This window comes from Paroedura picta, chromosome 3 (assembly GCF_049243985.1).
Source record: "Paroedura picta isolate Pp20150507F chromosome 3, Ppicta_v3.0, whole genome shotgun sequence".
Taxonomy (NCBI): Eukaryota; Metazoa; Chordata; class Lepidosauria; order Squamata; family Gekkonidae; genus Paroedura; species Paroedura picta.
In genome coordinates this window covers 75,337,408-75,354,312 of record NC_135371.1, presented here as the reverse complement: position 1 = coordinate 75,354,312, position 16,905 = coordinate 75,337,408, and the positions used below count along the sequence as shown (strand labels likewise).

Sequence of the window (16,905 nt, the reverse complement as noted above, 5' to 3'; positions counted from 1 at the left end):
GCCTCAAGCACAACTGTTTTTCATAATGTAAATTTGGTCACCATCTCACTTTCTAAGGACAAAACCTTGAACTCGATCTGGTAGTTAACTGGCAGCCAATGCAGCTTCCTCAGCACCAGCTGGATGAGGGGTCTCCATGGTGTTCCAATGAGAACCCTAGCAGCTGCATTTTGCACCAACTGAAGTTTCTGGGTCAAGCACAAGAGAAGGCCCATATACAGCAACTTACAGAAATCTATTCTGAAGAAGACTGCGATGTAGATCACCATGGCAAGGTGTTCCTGAGAGAGATTTTACTTACTTACTTACTCACCACTCTCGGCATGCTGGCTCGTAGCAGGTACAGCATGAATACCACACCAATACAACCATTAAAAACTTACAAGGTCTCCTGAATCACCCCCAAATTCCTAGTGGGGTGCAATATCTTCAATCTAGGATGGTTAAGCACACTTCCAAATCCATCCCCATCTTACTGAACCACAAGACCTTCATCTTGGAGGGGTTGAAAAATTAGGTTTGCATATTTACACAAGAACCTAGAAGCAAACTCTCAGGTCCACTATCTAAACATCCTGAACAGTGATATAAAATAAAAATGTGCAACAAAATGGCTTCACATAAGCAAGGCTTTGAAACAAATACTAAGCAGGTCTACTCAAAAGTAAGAGTGCCTTTGAAGTCTTTTTCACACTTCAGGCTTTTTGCATGCTGAAAAATGCTGACTATAATTACAATTTCATTTTTTTTCTAAAAGGGTACTACAGTGAGGTATAAAGAAAACCAAATGGGGGATAAATATTCTATGTGTGTCTTCAAGGGACTGCTCTCTAAACTTACCTCTGTTTCGAGTATAGCTCCACACACGGATGGTCTGATCTTTGCTTCCTGAAGCCAAGTAACAGCTTTTTGTTACTGTTGCAACTTCTTCCAGTGAGCATCCATTAATAGCATCTTCTTCCAAAAGAACCATAACATTAAGATACAATAGGACTATATTTTATTTTTAACAGCTGTTATTTTCATTCATCCTATTTAGTATTTTTGTGACCATTACTGTATGTTGTAAGCCACCCTGACAGTCAGAAAAAACAGGGGTAAAATGAATAAAACCATTTGCATTTCTTTGGGCTTATTTAAATCAGCTAATATATGGAAAAGTCCTGTTACAAAATTACACACTGCTTAATAAAGCTTGGAGAAGTACACACAAGCACTTGCACATACCTTGGCCCTCTTCTTGCCAGCTGCTCAGACCTTCCTCACCAAGCACAGGGCACCAGGCCAGAGAGTGTATTTCATCATCATGGCCTCTCAGGCGATGGACAACTTCTCCCTTCCTGCTGATGTCGATAATAACCACAATCCCATCCTTATACCTTGAAGCAAAAGGAGCAATCTTGGTTAATAAAGATCTACCGAGTTGTCAGAAGAAGGTACAGATCACAAGAGCGGGCTACCAGCTGAGAGACTAGATTCCAGCAATTATCACCTCTAAAAACTGAACTATGTTTTGCATAGAGGTTCTGTATCAGTCAGAAAGCAATTAAGAATAACCTTAGTGTTTTAAATGTTAATGATTGCTCCATGAAATTAAGGATTTCAGCATTTTATGTTAGGAGAACTGGTCCATCGTCTCAAAAATAAATGCTACCTAAGACAAGACCAGGAGCTGATTGTGATTCAGATCATCAGCTTCTTGTTGCAAAATTTAGGCTTAAATTGAAGAAAGTAGGGAAAACCACTAGGCCACTCAGGTATGAACTAAATCATATCCCCGACAAATATACAGTAGAGGTGACAAATAGATTTAAGGAATTAGATCTGATAGAGTGCCTAAAGAACTATGGATGGAGGTTCACAACATTGTACAAGAGGTAGCAACTAAAACCATCCCAAAGAAAAAGAAATACAAGAAATCAAAATGGCTGTCTGAGGAAGCTTTACAAATAGCTAAGGAGAGAAGGGAAGTGAAAGGCAAGGGAGAAAGAGAAAGATACACCCAATTGAATACAGAATTACAGAGAAAAGTTAGAAGAGATAAGAATGCTTTCTTAAATGAACAGTGCAAACAAATAGAAGAAAACGATAGAATGGGGAGGACCAGAGATCTTTTCAAGAAAATTGGAGATATGAAGAGAACGTTTCATGCAAAGATGGGTAGGATAAGGGACCAAAATGGTAGGGACCTCAAAGAAGCAGAACAGATTTTAAAAAGGTGGCAAAATTATACAGAAGAACTATACAAGAGTGAACTTAACATCCCTGATAACCACAATGGGGTAGTTACTGACCTGGAGCCAGATATCCTTGAATGTGAAGTCAAATGGGCCTTAGGAAGTCTGAGCAACAATAAAGCTAGTGGTGGTGACAGCATTCCAGTTGAACTATTCAAAATCTTAAAAGACGATGCAGTAAAAGTGCTATACTCAATATGCCAGCAAATTTGAAAAACTAAACAATGGCCACAGGATTGGAAAAGGTCAGTTTACGTTCCAATCCCAAAGAAGGGCAATGCCAAAGAATGTTCAAACTACCGCACCATTGCACTCATTTCTCATGCTAGCAAAGTTATGCTCAAAATCCTACAAGCTCCTACAAAATCCTACAATCCTCCAGCAATATGTGGATCGAGGACTTCCAGAAGTACAGGCAGGATTTCGAAGAGGCAGAGGAACTAGAGACCAAATTGCCAACATACACTGGATCATGGAGAAAGCTAGGGAGTTTCAGAAGAACATCTACTTCTGCTTCATTGACTATGCTAAAGCCTTTGATTGTGTGGAGCACAACAAATTGTGGCAAGTTCTTAAAGAGATGGGAATTCCAGAGCATCTTATCTGTCTCTTGAGAAAACTATATGCAGGTCATGAAGCAACAGTGAGAACCGGGCATGGAACCACTGATTGGTTCAAAATTGAGAAAGGAGTTCGGCAAGGCTCTATACTGTCACCTTGTCTATTTAACTTGTATGCGGAGCACATCATGAGAAAGGCAGGGTTAGAGGAGTCACAAATTGGGATCAAGATTGCAGGGAGAAATATTAACAGCCTCAGATATGCAGATGATACCACTCTAATGGCAGAAAGTGAAAAGGAACTAAAGAGCCTTTTCATGCGGGTGGAGGAGAGTGCAAAAGTTGGCTTGAAACTCAACATCAACAAAACTAAGATCATGGCATCTGGCCCTCTCAATTCCTAACAAATAGATGGGGAAGAAAGAGCTGGACCAACCCTGTTCCCTAGTGCTTTTATATTGGATCCATATACAACTGTTCTTATTTCTTAGTTTTTACCCATTTATAATTGATGTTATATTTGTAATTTTATGTTTTTTACTGGCTGGTCTATGACCGTAAATAAAATTGATTGATTGATGGGGAAGAAATGGAGGTAGTGACAGATTTTATTTTCCTGGGTTCAAAGATCACTGCAGATGGGGATTGCAGCAAAGAAATTAAAAGACACTTGCTCCTGGGGAAGAAAGCTATGGCAAATCTAGACAGCATCCTAAAAAGCAGAGACATCACCCTGCCAACAAAAGTGCATCTAGTCAAGGCTATGGTATTCCCAGTTGCAATGTATGGCTGTGAAAGTTGGACCATAAGGAAGGCTGAGCATCAAAGAATCGAGGCTTTTGAACTCTAGTGCTGGAGAAGACAACAAACCAGTCAGTCCTAGAGATCAGCCCTGACTGCTCCTTAGAAGGTCAGATCCGGAAGATGAAGCCTAAATAATTTGGCCACCTCATGAGAAGGAAGGACTCCCTGGAGAAGAGCCTAATGCTGGGAGTGATTGCGGGCAAAAGAAAAAAGCAACGACAGAGAATGAGGTGGCTGGATGGAGTCACTGAAGCAGTTGGTGCGAGATTAGATGGACTCCAGGGAATGGTAGAGAACAGGAAGGCCTGGAGGATCACTCTCCATGGGGTTGCAATGAGTCGGACTCAACTTTGCACCTAACAACAACAACAAGCATCAAAAATAATTCTTTTGGAATTGTGTTTCTTAATATAATACAAATACAAAAAAACCCCCACAACACTTGGAACAATGTGAACATAGGAACTCTTACTGTTGGCCAACAGCAGTGCCAGGAATGTAGCACTAAGCACTTCAAAAACATAAGCACTGCCTTCTTATCACATCCACACTTGGAGCTTAGGTAAAACCTAACAAATTCTGCAGTCATTATTCACTTCTAAAGTAACTCTCTATGCTAGAGTGCTCATCTGAAGTAATCTTGTTTTCTGAAATGCAGAAATTGCCACAAACTGTGTAACAAAAGAAAACAGCTCAAAACCTACAGCACTGCACTTGCTATGAGCCTATCTGTGAACAACCATAAACAGCTTTGCAATGTAATCCAATGTTTGATTACTCAGAAGTAAGCCCCACTATTTTCAATCAGACTTGCTCCTAAGGAAGCATAAACTGTACTGTAGTACTATTTTTGCTGGTTCATTGAGATGGCGAAATAAGGCAATAGTAACTAGCCCAGCAGAAAACATTTGCTTAAAACAAACAAACAAACAAACAAACAAACAAACGGTAAAAGTATAACTTGACTTCATGTTATGATTAACAAGCAATGTAACCTGTCGGGCCTCTAAACCAGCCTCTCTCAACTTTTTTACTGTTGAGAAACCCCTGAAACATTCTTCAGACTTGAAGAAGACCCAGAAGTGGCATGATTGTGCAAAATATGTTTGGGAAGCATAGCTGTGTACATGCCCACCCCTCCCCTTCCAGGCCCATCACTGGCCATCTTGGATATGGAGGTCATCATGACCATATATGGTCATATCACCCAATATTTTTTTTTAAATAAATATAAAAATAATTAACTCCCACACATTTGAGATACCCTCCCAGGGTTGTCAATAAAGTCTGATCTAAATCAGGATAGATTCAAATGAGTAGCTGTGTTGGTCTGAAGCAGCACAATAAAATCAGAGTCCAGTAGCACCTTTTAGACCAACAACGGTTTATTCAAGGCATGAGCTTTAGAGTGCAAGCACTCTTCCTCAAAAGTTAATCATGTTACATTAGTAAACTGTGTCTACTAGTCTAGTAAACTTTTGCTTATATATTCCCATTGTCATGATGGTCAGTTTAGAGTCTGAGGAAGAGTGCTTGCACTTGAAAGCTCACACCTTGAATAAATCTTTGTTGGTTTTAAAAGTGTTACTGGACTCCGATTATACTGATCTAAATCAGGTTAGCTGATTACTCCAGAGGTCACACCTGAGACTACCAAGTCAAGTAATTGGTCTGCGTAGGTCTGTATCTTCAACTTTAAAGGTAAAGGTATCCCCTGTGCAAGCACCGAGTCATGTCTCCCTTGGGGTGACGCCCTCTAGCGTTTTCATGGCACTCAGTATGGGGTGGTTTGCCAGTGCCTTCCCCAGTCATTACCGTTTACCCCCCAGCAAGCTGGGTACTCATTTTACCAACCTCGGAAGGATGGAAGGCTGAGTCAACCTTGAGCCAGCTGCTGGGATTGAACTCCCAGCCTCATGGGCAAAGCTTTCAGACGGCTGCCTTACCACTCTGCGCCACAAGAGGCTCTTATCTTCTACTTTAAGTGGCAGTAAATCAAGTGTTTCAGGTAGAAGTTTTTCTTATGGCCCTCTCAGTTATGTGGTTCTTAGGGAAATCTAAATTGGAAAATTTCCCATTCAAATTTAAATAATTCATATCTCACATATGCTTCATATCCCACACAGAGCATCTGATACGACTAATTTGCAGTATAGCAACCTTGACAACCACAGATAATTAAACTTTATTTACATTTACATTTGTGGGGTAGAAAAATTTCCTTTGAAAAATGTAGCATCAGAAAACATTCTGGAAAATTTTCAGCTCCATATTACTGCACCTACTAACTGCTCCTTTTAATTAAAGAAACTGCAATTGACCTGGGACCTTTGGCATGCAAAGGAGCTGCTGCATCATGGAGTCATGGCCCATTCACAAGCAGGAGGCAATGATGGGACATGCACATTGTTAATTAGGTGCTCTGAAGAAGCTGAATGTAGGCTCTGGTCATCAGTTCATCCTACTTGCACCCTGCAGGTGAGGCCTTGTTTAAGCTTTGAGCATAAGAGTCAGTGAAGGGCCATCAGCGTGGTGATTTAAGAGGATCTGGGAATGGTCTTCCCCCCCCACACACACACACACACAGTGTGGTGAAAACTGCTGGACACATTAAATAATTCGTTAATTGCTCATTCTGTGGGGCCAAATACATACATAGCCTTGTTAGTGCTTACCCAATGGCCACCAAGTTCTCATGGTGTGGAGAACAAGTGAGACAAAATATAGTCCTGGGTTCTGGAAAGAATTGCTGGCTGTTGCTTCTATTGTGCCAGTAGCAAATTACTATTCCTTTCTCATCACCAGACACAACTAAATCTTTCATCTGGGGGGACCAGTGCAATGCAGAAATTATATTCTGAAAAAAAAAGTGAAAAAGAAAAAAGAGATACATTAATGGTGATTGTTTGAAGATTCCCTCTTTGTATAGAACAGGATTCATCTTTAGTAGTTATGGGGGCAATTCCCACCTCCTTGAGGAATACCAGCTATCCCCTTAAATTAGCAACCCGGAGGCAGAAGAAATGGGGAGAAAATGACACCTGTAGCAATACAACTTTCATGGGTGAGGGCTGAGATACTGTCTCCTCAGGTCTCACTGGCTTCTCAATACTGCCCTTCAGGAAAGCCAGCTATCCTAGCCATAGCACAGACATTTTTATATCCCATCTTGGTTCCATTATAGGACTTACTTGTATATACAGTTTCCCAAAAGGATCCCCAAAATCAGTCTATGAATCGTACAGTAACACTGGGACCAAGATTTCCTAGGTGAGTATTCAAGTGCAAAACAAAGACTATAGGTTTCCCAGCCCCCAAAACACAGCAGTTTCCCCCATGCATAGAAATCCAGAAGACTGATAGCCAAGCCAACTAACCAGGGTTCTTTTGCCCAGTGCAGTGCTCCCAATTTGACTGAGGAAAGCTGAGAGGAAAGCCTTTTCAAATATTTATTTACTACACCAAATAGACACAGGGGAGTTCCCAAATCTGTGTGTCAGCAATAGGATTACACAGTGTTAAATACCCTTTTCTTGGAGGCTGGGAGAGATGATGCCCTTACAGGTCAAACTAATAACCTGGGGTCTCCTCCCTCTATGTAATCTCCTGGGACCACCCTGTATCTCCCAGGCCAGCCAACATGCCCCCTCTCCCATCTCCAATTGTTTACATAAGCAGTAGCAAAAAACACTTTTTCCATTTTTCTTCCAGCCTTGAGATATGGACAATTTGACTCCAACTATAACATAAACATTGCTTCTGCATGTGAGCTTATGAAAAACTATATTCCAGAGAGGAACAGGCCACTTCCTCTGCCTGGTAAGAACCAAAGACTTGAATGAGGACAGACTGGTATGCAGAATGACAGCCAATTCCTAATTAACTGTATGATCAAATAGAAGGCTACGTCATTTTATTTACTACCATGCCATCGAGATTATGCATTTTCCCCATAAAAGTCCAGCAAGAGATCTAAAACATTCAAAGTATCATTGCTTCTTACATGGATCATGGTACACAAAAATATGAAATCAGAATGCTCAAGCAGCCCTTTTATTTTCTTGGATACAGCCCTCCACAGTTTTTGAAACTGGGAGTGTTATGCATGCCGACCTCTCTCCGAAATGTAGTGCGCCTTCTGTCATCCTATATAAACTGCCCTACATCTCAGTCTTCCTTTTTTGCTGGAACCCAGCAAAGACAGTACCCGGAGAAGAAGGCAAAAATTTATCTACCGTATTTGCCGGCCTATAAGACGACTTCCCCCCCTGAAAAACATGCCTCCAAGTGGGGGGGGGGAGTCGTCCTACACGCCGGGTGCACTTTAGTTGGGATAGATATAGCTGCCCATAGTAGCCTCCCGATGCTCGCCCGGTGCCCATAGTGTAAGATGACCAGAATTAAGGGACGCCGAAGCGCCGGCGCCCCCCCCCAACTGGGCTCACCAACTCTGCTGCTATCTTGTGAACTCCTCCAGGCTCGGAACTTGCTGGGCCTGCCAAACATGTGCCTGTGCGCACGCCCCACCTTGCCATGGCACCCTCCCCTCACACATAAGACTCTGAAGTGGGAGGGGGAGAGAGAGAGAGCTCCCAAAGGGCCGGGCAGGCGAGCAAGTGGCAAAGGAGTGGAGGAGCAGGATGCTGAGGGGGGAGGTGCCAGCCTCTGCTCCCCCTCCCTTCCCGCCCCCATTCAGGAAGAGAGCAAACGCAGCTAGCACGGTGCTGGGGCCTGAAAGCTTGGCGCGCAGGGAATGCTCTGCCCTCTGCTTGCTCGCTCCCTCTTTGTTTGCAGTTAAATAAGCAGAGGAAGCTGTTTCAGTTCAATGCACAGAGGCCCTGCCAAAAGGAGAGAGAGAGAGAGAGAGAGAGAGAGAGAGAGAGAGAGAGAGAGAGAGAGAGAGAGAGAGAGAGAGAGACTTACCCCTCTCCTCTTGCCTTTTTTGGGAAGGAAGTAATCACTAATCCGAGCATACTTTCTTGCTTTCTTTTCTTTTTTTATGGCTCTCTCTCTTTCTCTCTTTCTCTCTCTCTCCTCCCCCCCCCACCCCCTTCTGATGCTCTTTTACGTTTTATTTGGTGTGCGGAAGAGGGGGTAGTCTTATACGCCCAGTCGTCTTATACACTGGCAAATACGATATGTTCAGATGGATAAGTAACACAGAGGAAGAAACCAGAAACATATAAGGTTCTGAAATTCGAACATGAACAATCTAAGGTGGATGAATATATTATGAATATATTAAGACATGAGGAGGTTTCCAACATAATATGTCAGGAGTGTAAACTGTACAACCTTTACTAACGTGTTGACTTGTATTCCTTTTTTTTCTTTTTTCTATCTTTATCTTTAGTGAAAAATAAAAATCTTACATGTAAAGCAGGGGTCTTCAACCCCCGGTATGCGGCCCGGTACTGGGCTGCAAAGGCCATGGTACCGGGCCGCCAGCGGCCGCGCCTGCCTTCCCCCCCCCGCAGCGAGAGGGGGGGAAGAGGCAGGCGCGGCCTCTGACACGCCAGCGACGCAAACGCGCACGCGCGGAGCCGCCGCACATGCGTGTTTGCGCCCCCTGCTGGCGAAAACGCACACGTGCGGCTGTTCTGCGCATGCGCGTTAGTGCCACCTAGTGGCAAAAACACGCATGCGCGACAACTGCGCGTGCACGTTTACGTGCAGCTGTTGTGGCCGGGCCACCGGCTCTCTCCCACCCTCGGAGGCGGTCCCCGACTACAAGAAGGTTGGGGACCGCTAATGTAAAGGATAAGGAGAAAAGAACAGAATTAAGTTGAAAGGTTTATCACTTTAGTGAGAACATTTCTGTGTTCCTCATACCACATAATCATATTAAATTAAATTTTAAAGTGATGGAATTCAATAGGTCATAAGTCCAGCATATTTTTTACCATATCAGAGAATGTCCAGCAGTTACAGAGCTAACAGTTACACAGTTACAGCAGTTCTATTCTACCTGATGCAGTGTATGTTCTGTTACAGTAGCCAGAGTCTGCACATCCCAGATTTTCACAGCTCCATCATCAGAGCTACTGGCACAGTAGTTGCTCTGCCCAGGGTAGTGGCAAAACGAGAAACCAGAAACCCTCTCAGTGTGGCCCACTAGTTCACCTGTGGTGACAAAAGAACCATAAAATTAAGTTACAATTGCACTGTTGTAAAATCAACTTTGCTAAAAAACGAACAAACCCCAAAGTCACCAAATTAATTCAAATATTTCTAAGTTACGCTTGAAACACTTGGGTCTCATTAACCCCAAAAACGGAAATACTGTCACTAACAGAATGCATGCCAAAACTGGAAGACAGCTTAAACATTATTATGTGTACAAGAGACATCACCAGGGAAGCACAACCAATCCTGGAATACTTCAGAAACAATATTTTGTTGTACACAAGATAAACGGGGCTGCTGTACACTGAGTCTGACTACTAAACAATCATTTTGTACAAGATAAAAACTCTTTGAATCATATCTGAATTTATTCAGGTTCCTTTAAGGAAATAGTTGTTATCAATACATGTGCTCATAATGAAAACAACAACAATAGCAACAATAAATTCCGAGGTAATTAGGTGTCATTTAATCTTGTGAATGAGGGGAAACAGTAAATACATAAGGCCTTTGAAGCTATCCTGACATCTTCTGTTACAGATTTTTTGTCACTTTTGGACAGAGCTAGTTTCTCAACAAAATGAACATCAGCTTATGACTCAGTACTAACCTTAACTGAGCTACTCCAAGAAAGGCTCTCTACCAAAATTACTCCAGGACGTGAATGTAAAAGAAGATGAGGAAAACTAACTTTAGCAAGAGATGGGCACCCACTTTGCAATTAATCTCACTGAACTCCAGTAACCACACATATGACCAACTGATTCAGGGAGATAACTAAAGCAGGAGCATCTTGACTCTAGCTAGCCTTTCCTGACAACTATCTCCCTACCGGGAGGGGGGAGTGGGAAGAAGAGGAGGGATAGAGGGAACATTGGCCAGGTCAAATAATCCCAGGAAGAGTCCAGTGGCTAAAACGGGGAGGAGAGCGTGAAAACGATGCGGGGGCACAGTGGCATCCCAGACTCGTACCGTGGAATGTGGGGACGCCGGAACGGACGACCAGGAGACAAATGCTGTTGCGGGCCGCGAAGCCGAAAAGGCTGCCATCCTCGGAGGCGTCACTGCAACGGCTGCAGTACCAATTGGGTGAGGCCGGCAGCACCCGCTCGGGCGCCCCGGCAGCCGCCGCAGCCATCCTCCCCTCGCTACGCTCCCGCTCAGTTCGCCAGGAGCCGCCCAGCAGGACACGTCGCCGTAAAGCGCCTGCTGCCTCCCCACGTGCTGTCGCAAGAGAGGCACTCGCGCAGGGCGCTACGGCGCTCCGTCTCGGACAACCTACCTAAGGCGTTTCCCATTTCGTAAAGCAGGCAAGGTCGTGGGGAGGGCTGCGAAGATGGCGATGCCGGCGATCCTTGGGGGTGAGTTAGGGAGGGAGCTGGCGAGCCTGACAGGAGGAGAGCGCGGAGCCCCAGACCCAGATTTTGGGGATTCACTTTCAGGGCTGTGACGCGCTTGACGGGCTCGTCTAAGGTTCCTCTGCATGCTTGTTCTGGAAGATTTCTGGGCGTGCAAGGGATGGGATGGTTAGAATGGGCCTCGGGTATCTAGGAGAAAGAAGAGCTTATTTATTATTTATATATTCGTGTTATTTATAGTCCCCTTTCCTCTCAGGGACTCAAGGCGGATTACACGTAGAGAGTCGGTACAGTTAACAAAGTGGGAAATTCAATAACTCAATACGTTTGTATTTTAGAAGTCTTGAACCGTCGGAAAGAAACTGAAGCAGAGCAGAGGTGCTGCTGTGAAACATTAAGCAGTACAGAAATTACATAATAAAATCTTACTTCTGGAACTGGAAGGAGGGAATTAAGAGTAGACATTAATATATTCTGGAACTGCTGTATGCAGTTGCGAAAACCACAAGTCCCAATCTTTTATCCAAGTAATTTTGTGCAACCCTGTTGCTTGTGCAGAAAAGTCCTCTTGTAGTTTGTCGAAGCCTAGAAGTGTGAGAGCCTTTCTCACCTCCTCTGGCAAAATGTTTTCAACGAATGTGTCAAACGACACAAAATAAATAAATATGAATTCCAGTCCCTGTTCTGCCATGAAATCCAGTGGGTAAGATGGGTGTAGCTAACTTGGGTTGGCATAAGGAGACGGGAGAGAAGAATTGTGGAATAGAAACAATCCTTTAAAGTGGAAATTACAGTGTAACTGTAATTTACAACTATACTTCATAGTTATTACTATAGTTAATGTTTCCTTTCTTTAATGTTTCTTCTCTGTTTCCTTTTTTTAGGAATTTCCCATGCTTGGAGTCTCAGCAGTTGGGCCCAGGCTGGAAGGTGAGTGTTTATAGATGGGGAGAAGATATGAACAAAAGTAACAGCACTTTCAATTTTGGATAGTATTGAAAAAAACTCCTATGAAATATTTTCTATTTTAGAATAAGTAAAATCCTTTTAAAGAAAGAGTGGTCAAGTTACAGATATGCATTTATGCTCCTTGAAATTTACCTAATCTTCAAGAGAGGAGCATGCAGTTTTGCAGGACATTCTTTTAAAGGGCTGACTCCACCTTTCCTTCCCTTTTTAAAAATTCTGTGAAAGAATTTACAGGCTGGTGGCCACAGGAGCTCTAGGAGTTGAGAATAGAATTCAGGTTACACTGACAGCCTGGTGCCTGGAATTGTCACGGCCTGGAGCATATCAGTTGCAAAATAATTTGATTATCTGTTAGGTATCTTAGCATGAATTTATAAGGATTAGAGTTCTTACTAGTAAAACATTAATTTTATGTACCATTGTAGGGATTCTTTATCATGCTGGTTTGTCGGTATAGATTCTGAAAGTACAGGCCAGGTATGAGGTGAAGACCCCTAACTCCCCCCAAGAGTTAACTTGATTATTAGAAGGCCTTCCTGCCGCTATTATTGTTATCTCTTTGAAGGCTAGATTCAAGAATGTGGTAATTGGTTAATCATGTATCCGGATGGAAGGAGGGAATTAAGAGTGGACATTAATATCTTCTGGAAAGTTCTATCTAGGGAGATTCTTGATTGGATCTGACAATCCACCTGATACCAGAGAGGATATAGACCAGAGAGGATATAGACCAGTAGGAAGTCGTGCTAGAATGCTTTGATATGTTATGCTTAGGAATTGGCATGAACCGCACCGAGCACTAGGGGGACGAGCTGGCCCCACAGCTGTGTCACAAAGACTCACTTTGGGTTGCAGGCCGTGTTACAGAAGGAGAGAGGACAGACGGGTGAGAACTGGCCTGTAATCTGTGGGCAGATGCTTGCCCCATCCACGCTACGAAAGGCCACTCTTTTGACGTCTCCTGGTCGATTTACGCTACATTTTCCCTATGGTCCCGGTGTTCCCGGTGTTTTCTCCCCTTCCACACCCCTCCAACTGCTACTTGGTGGCCACTGCCTTTCCAAGCGGAGCCAGGAATTTCCCTCCCCCCCCTTCTGTCCCAGCCCTCAGCAGAGCTACTCCCGAGGAGCCCCACCAAGACCGAGGTGCGGCAGGCTGCTCAGCCCCCCCCCACACACCTTTTACGTTTTCTCCAACGGACCTGATCCCTTTCACCCCGCGACTGCTTGCAGTTGTCCAAGAACTCCTGCCCCACATGGACCTTGACAACCCTTAGGCACCAGTTCTGCCTTGGGGACAAGATGGGTTCCATGAACAACATTACTTGAGCCCAATTACACCTTTAAGATCAACAAAGATTTATTGCAGGGGTAGTCAAACTGCGGCCCTCCAGATGTCCATGGGCTACAATTCCAAATATGCTGGCAGGGGCTCATGGGAATTGTAGTCATGGACATCTGGAGGGCTGCAGTTTGACTACCGCTGATATATTCAAACCTCACTTTTGCATTTAGAGGGAAAAAAACAAATACACCAATATAAGATGGGGGAGACTTGTCTTGGCAGTAGCATGTGCGAAAAGTCTTAGTAGACCATACGTAGAACATGAGTCAGCAGTGTGACTCAGTAGCTAAGAAGGTAAATGGGATTTTGGGCTGTATCAAATGGAGTATCGTGTCCATATCACGGGATATGATGCTACCACTGTACTCTGCTCTGGTTCGGCCTCACTTGGAGTATTGTGTTCAGTTTTGGCCACCCCAGTTGAAGAGGGATGTTGGCAAACTGCTATGTGTCCAGAGGAGGGCAATGAAGATGGTGAGGGGTTTGGAGACCAAGATGTATGAAGAAAGGTTGGGGGAGCTTGGTCTGTTTAGCCTAGAGAGGAGACGACTGAGAGGGGATCTGATAACCATCTTCAAGTATTTAAAAGGGTGCCATATAGAGCAGCGGTCCCCAACCTTTTTATCACCGGGGACCACTCAACGCCTTTTACTGAGGCCCGGTGGGGGGGGGTAGTTCTCTACTCTCAACCACTGCCCTAGCGCTCTCTGATCGCTATGGCAATGTTTAAACATCCCTTCAAAATAAGATACAGACATGCCACAACAATGAAGTGTGTTGTAAAGGGCTGGGGGGATGAAATAAAGGGCCGGGGGGGGGAAGAAGGCGTCCTTCGGGGCACACCTCCAATTAGTCTAAGGACCACATGTGGTCCGCTGCCCACAGGTTGGGGATCGCTAATATAGAGGATGGAGCAGAATTGTTCTCTCTTGCCCCAGAGGGACAGAACAGAATGAATGGGATGAAATTAATCCAAAAGAAATTCCATCTAAACATCCAGAAGAAGTTCCTGACAGTTAGAGCGTTTTCTAATTGGAACAGGCTTCCTTGGGAGGTGGTGGATTCTCCATCTTTGGACATTTTTAAACAGAAGCTAGATAGCCATCTGACAGAGAGGCTGATTCTGTGAAGTCAAAGGGGTAAGTGATAGGGATGTGAATGTCCTGCATAATGCAGGAGGTTGGACTAGATCAGTGGTCCCCAACCACCGGGCTGCGGCTTCCTCTCCCCTCCCCCCCCCCGCAGTGAGAAACTTCCCAGGCCGCAAGCAAATCGGCCACCAAAGCGGCCGATTAGCTTGCTACTTGGCAAGCTTCTTTCTGCGGGGGGGGGGGGGGGAGAGGGTAGCGCAGCCGCTGGCGCAAACGCGCATGCGCGGCATTTCCACACATGCGTGCATACGCGAATTTGTTGCATATGCATGTTTGCGGCCGCGCATGGCGCAGAGGCACATGCACAGACCTGCTGCGCATGCATGGCACCCGGATCACCCTTCCCCCCCCATCGGTCTGCAACCTGAAAATAGCAACCCTGAAAAAGGTTGAGGACCACTGGACTAGATGACCCATGAGGTCCCTTCCAACACTATGATTCTATGATTTTGGTTGTCCTACTTCAAACCGAAAGGGCTACCCACTTAAATGAACAGGCTGTATCTTCTGCTGCTGCCAGCAGCAATTTCCCTCCCCACATTCCTGTCCCGGCCCTTACTTCAGCCACTCCAGAAGAGCCCCACCTAGCAGCCCAGAGTGCAGCTGCCTGAAGTGCCCCACAGAGACTATAGGAAATCCTTGCCAGGTTTCTGCTACAGCACGGAAAGGGTTACAATGACCAAGCCCTCAGGGAAGATGCAGCCAAGATGAAAGGCCCCTGTGGTGGGAGGAGGGAAAGCCTAGAGGGAGTCCAGATCTCTCCCTTGTAGTAAGCCGCTGAGGGGCGGGAGGGCCCCCCCCCCCATCATTTCAGGCTGCACATCATTTCATGCCGCCATACTCACTTCCATGAATAGCCTGGAAATTTTGCACCTGCTCATTTTACTCTCCCCGCAAACAAGGGCTGCCAGCCTCTAGGTAGAACCTGCAACTCTCCTCCTATGCTCATGAATAACGTATGTCACTTCCCCTGGAGATAAATGGCAAGGGGGAGGGATTCCATGGAATTTAACTCTGCTGAGGACTCCCTCTCCCCCTCAACACTTTCCTCTCCAAGCCTCCCTCCCCTAATCCCAAGAACTTTACCTGCCTGGCGCTGGCAGCCCTCACAGAAACCAAAACCTGGTCTTCTTCTTAGTTACATGAGTCAGAAACTGCTAGCTGTCCAACGGCCACCCAGCAGAGGGCAAAGATATCTTCTTCTGTTTTTATATACAAGTTTTTTTTATTTTATACAAGTTTTTTTTATTTTCATAAAGATAGAAATATAGAATGCAATACGAGTTATTAATACAAAGAACTGTAAAATATAAAATATAATCATCATTTGAAAATGTACGACCCCACATTAACTACACAATGATATAAACTTTTGCCCAAAGCTGAGTCTAAGAGCCATCCACATTTCCACTACATTTTTAAAAAAGGCCTATTTAGATATAAGTTGTTAATAATCAACCTACTTGAGAAATCGTAGACCTCACGTTAACTGCTTGATACAATCTAAGAGCTATCCTGACAGATATTTCTAGGTTTAAGTTAGATGCTTAACATTAAACATTTCTTGTAAAACAGTATGAGTTTTGGCCCTGTATACTCTAATGAAGGGAAAAGAAAATAGGGCTTTACCTTAAAGATGTACAAAAAAAAAAAATTACAAGAGGATTTCATAGCTTCTCCTTATCCTTAATACAGATACATCTACAAAACAATTTATACTTGACCCATTCTAAGAGTCATCCTGACAGGTATATTTTCAGATTTAAGTTAAGAGCTTAACATTAAACGTTTTCTACAGATCAGTGTGAGCTTTGGCCCTATAACAATACACTAATAAAGAAAAAATAAAAACTAAGGGGGGAAAACCCCGTTTTATATTTCCAACACTAACGATTATATTACCTATATGCCTACAAAAGAAAAGAAACAAGAGAGAAAGAAACACTGCTCCCCCTTTTTCATAAAAATAGAAATATGGAATACAGTATATGTTATTAATACAAAGAATAGTAAGTTTCCAGGTTTAGATTAAATGCTTAATATTAAACATAGAACAATATGAGCTTTCGGTCTTCTTAAGGGGGTCTCATCTCGAGGCTTGCTACATCTTGTCGTTCCCGTAGACTTATATTCTGTCCCATTGGCCTTTGGCGTAGAAAGTGCAGTTGTACTCTTTCCCGCAGAATATGCATCGATAAATCTTGAGGCCGTTGCACCTCCTGGACTCCAGTATCAATACAATTTTTTTCCCAAAGAGCTCCTTTAAATCGGTTACTTTCACTACAGATCCATATATCTTTTGATTGATTTTTGTACACTGTTGCTTTGAGATGGCTGTATGTCTTTTTAAAAGGGT

The 16,905-nt window shown here is 44.0% G+C and overlaps 2 protein-coding genes across 10 annotated transcripts in view; one reads left to right on the top strand and one right to left on the bottom strand.

The window, feature by feature from the left end:
* GEMIN5 (gem nuclear organelle associated protein 5) overlaps positions 1-10,947 on the bottom strand; it is a 76,797-nt gene extending 65,850 nt beyond the window's left edge. For 3 of the 8 annotated variants that reach the window (XM_077326437.1, XM_077326438.1, XM_077326442.1), the window contains exons 1-5: positions 10,700-10,946; positions 9,570-9,724; positions 6,277-6,458; positions 1,228-1,379; positions 841-993 (exon numbers count right to left, since the gene is read on the bottom strand). In XM_077326437.1, coding sequence (XP_077182552.1) covers positions 841-993; positions 1,228-1,379; positions 6,277-6,458; positions 9,570-9,724; positions 10,700-10,865 — 808 coding nt within the window. In that variant the 5' untranslated portion in view covers positions 10,866-10,946. Of the gene's footprint in view, positions 1-840; positions 994-1,227; positions 1,380-6,276; positions 6,459-9,569; positions 9,725-10,699 lie in introns of all 8 variants that reach the window. The other 5 variants (XM_077326439.1, XM_077326441.1, XM_077326440.1 and 2 more) reach the window with 3 other exon arrangements.
* Positions 10,944-16,905, top strand: part of MRPL22 (mitochondrial ribosomal protein L22) — a 38,664-nt gene continuing 32,702 nt past the window's right edge. Inside the window, exons 1-2 of one of the 2 annotated variants that reach the window (XM_077326453.1) lie at positions 10,944-11,088; positions 11,970-12,015. In XM_077326453.1, coding sequence (XP_077182568.1) covers positions 11,064-11,088; positions 11,970-12,015 — 71 coding nt within the window. In that variant the 5' untranslated portion in view covers positions 10,944-11,063. The remainder of the gene's footprint in view (positions 11,089-11,969; positions 12,016-16,905) is intronic. The other variant, XM_077326454.1, reaches the window with a different exon arrangement.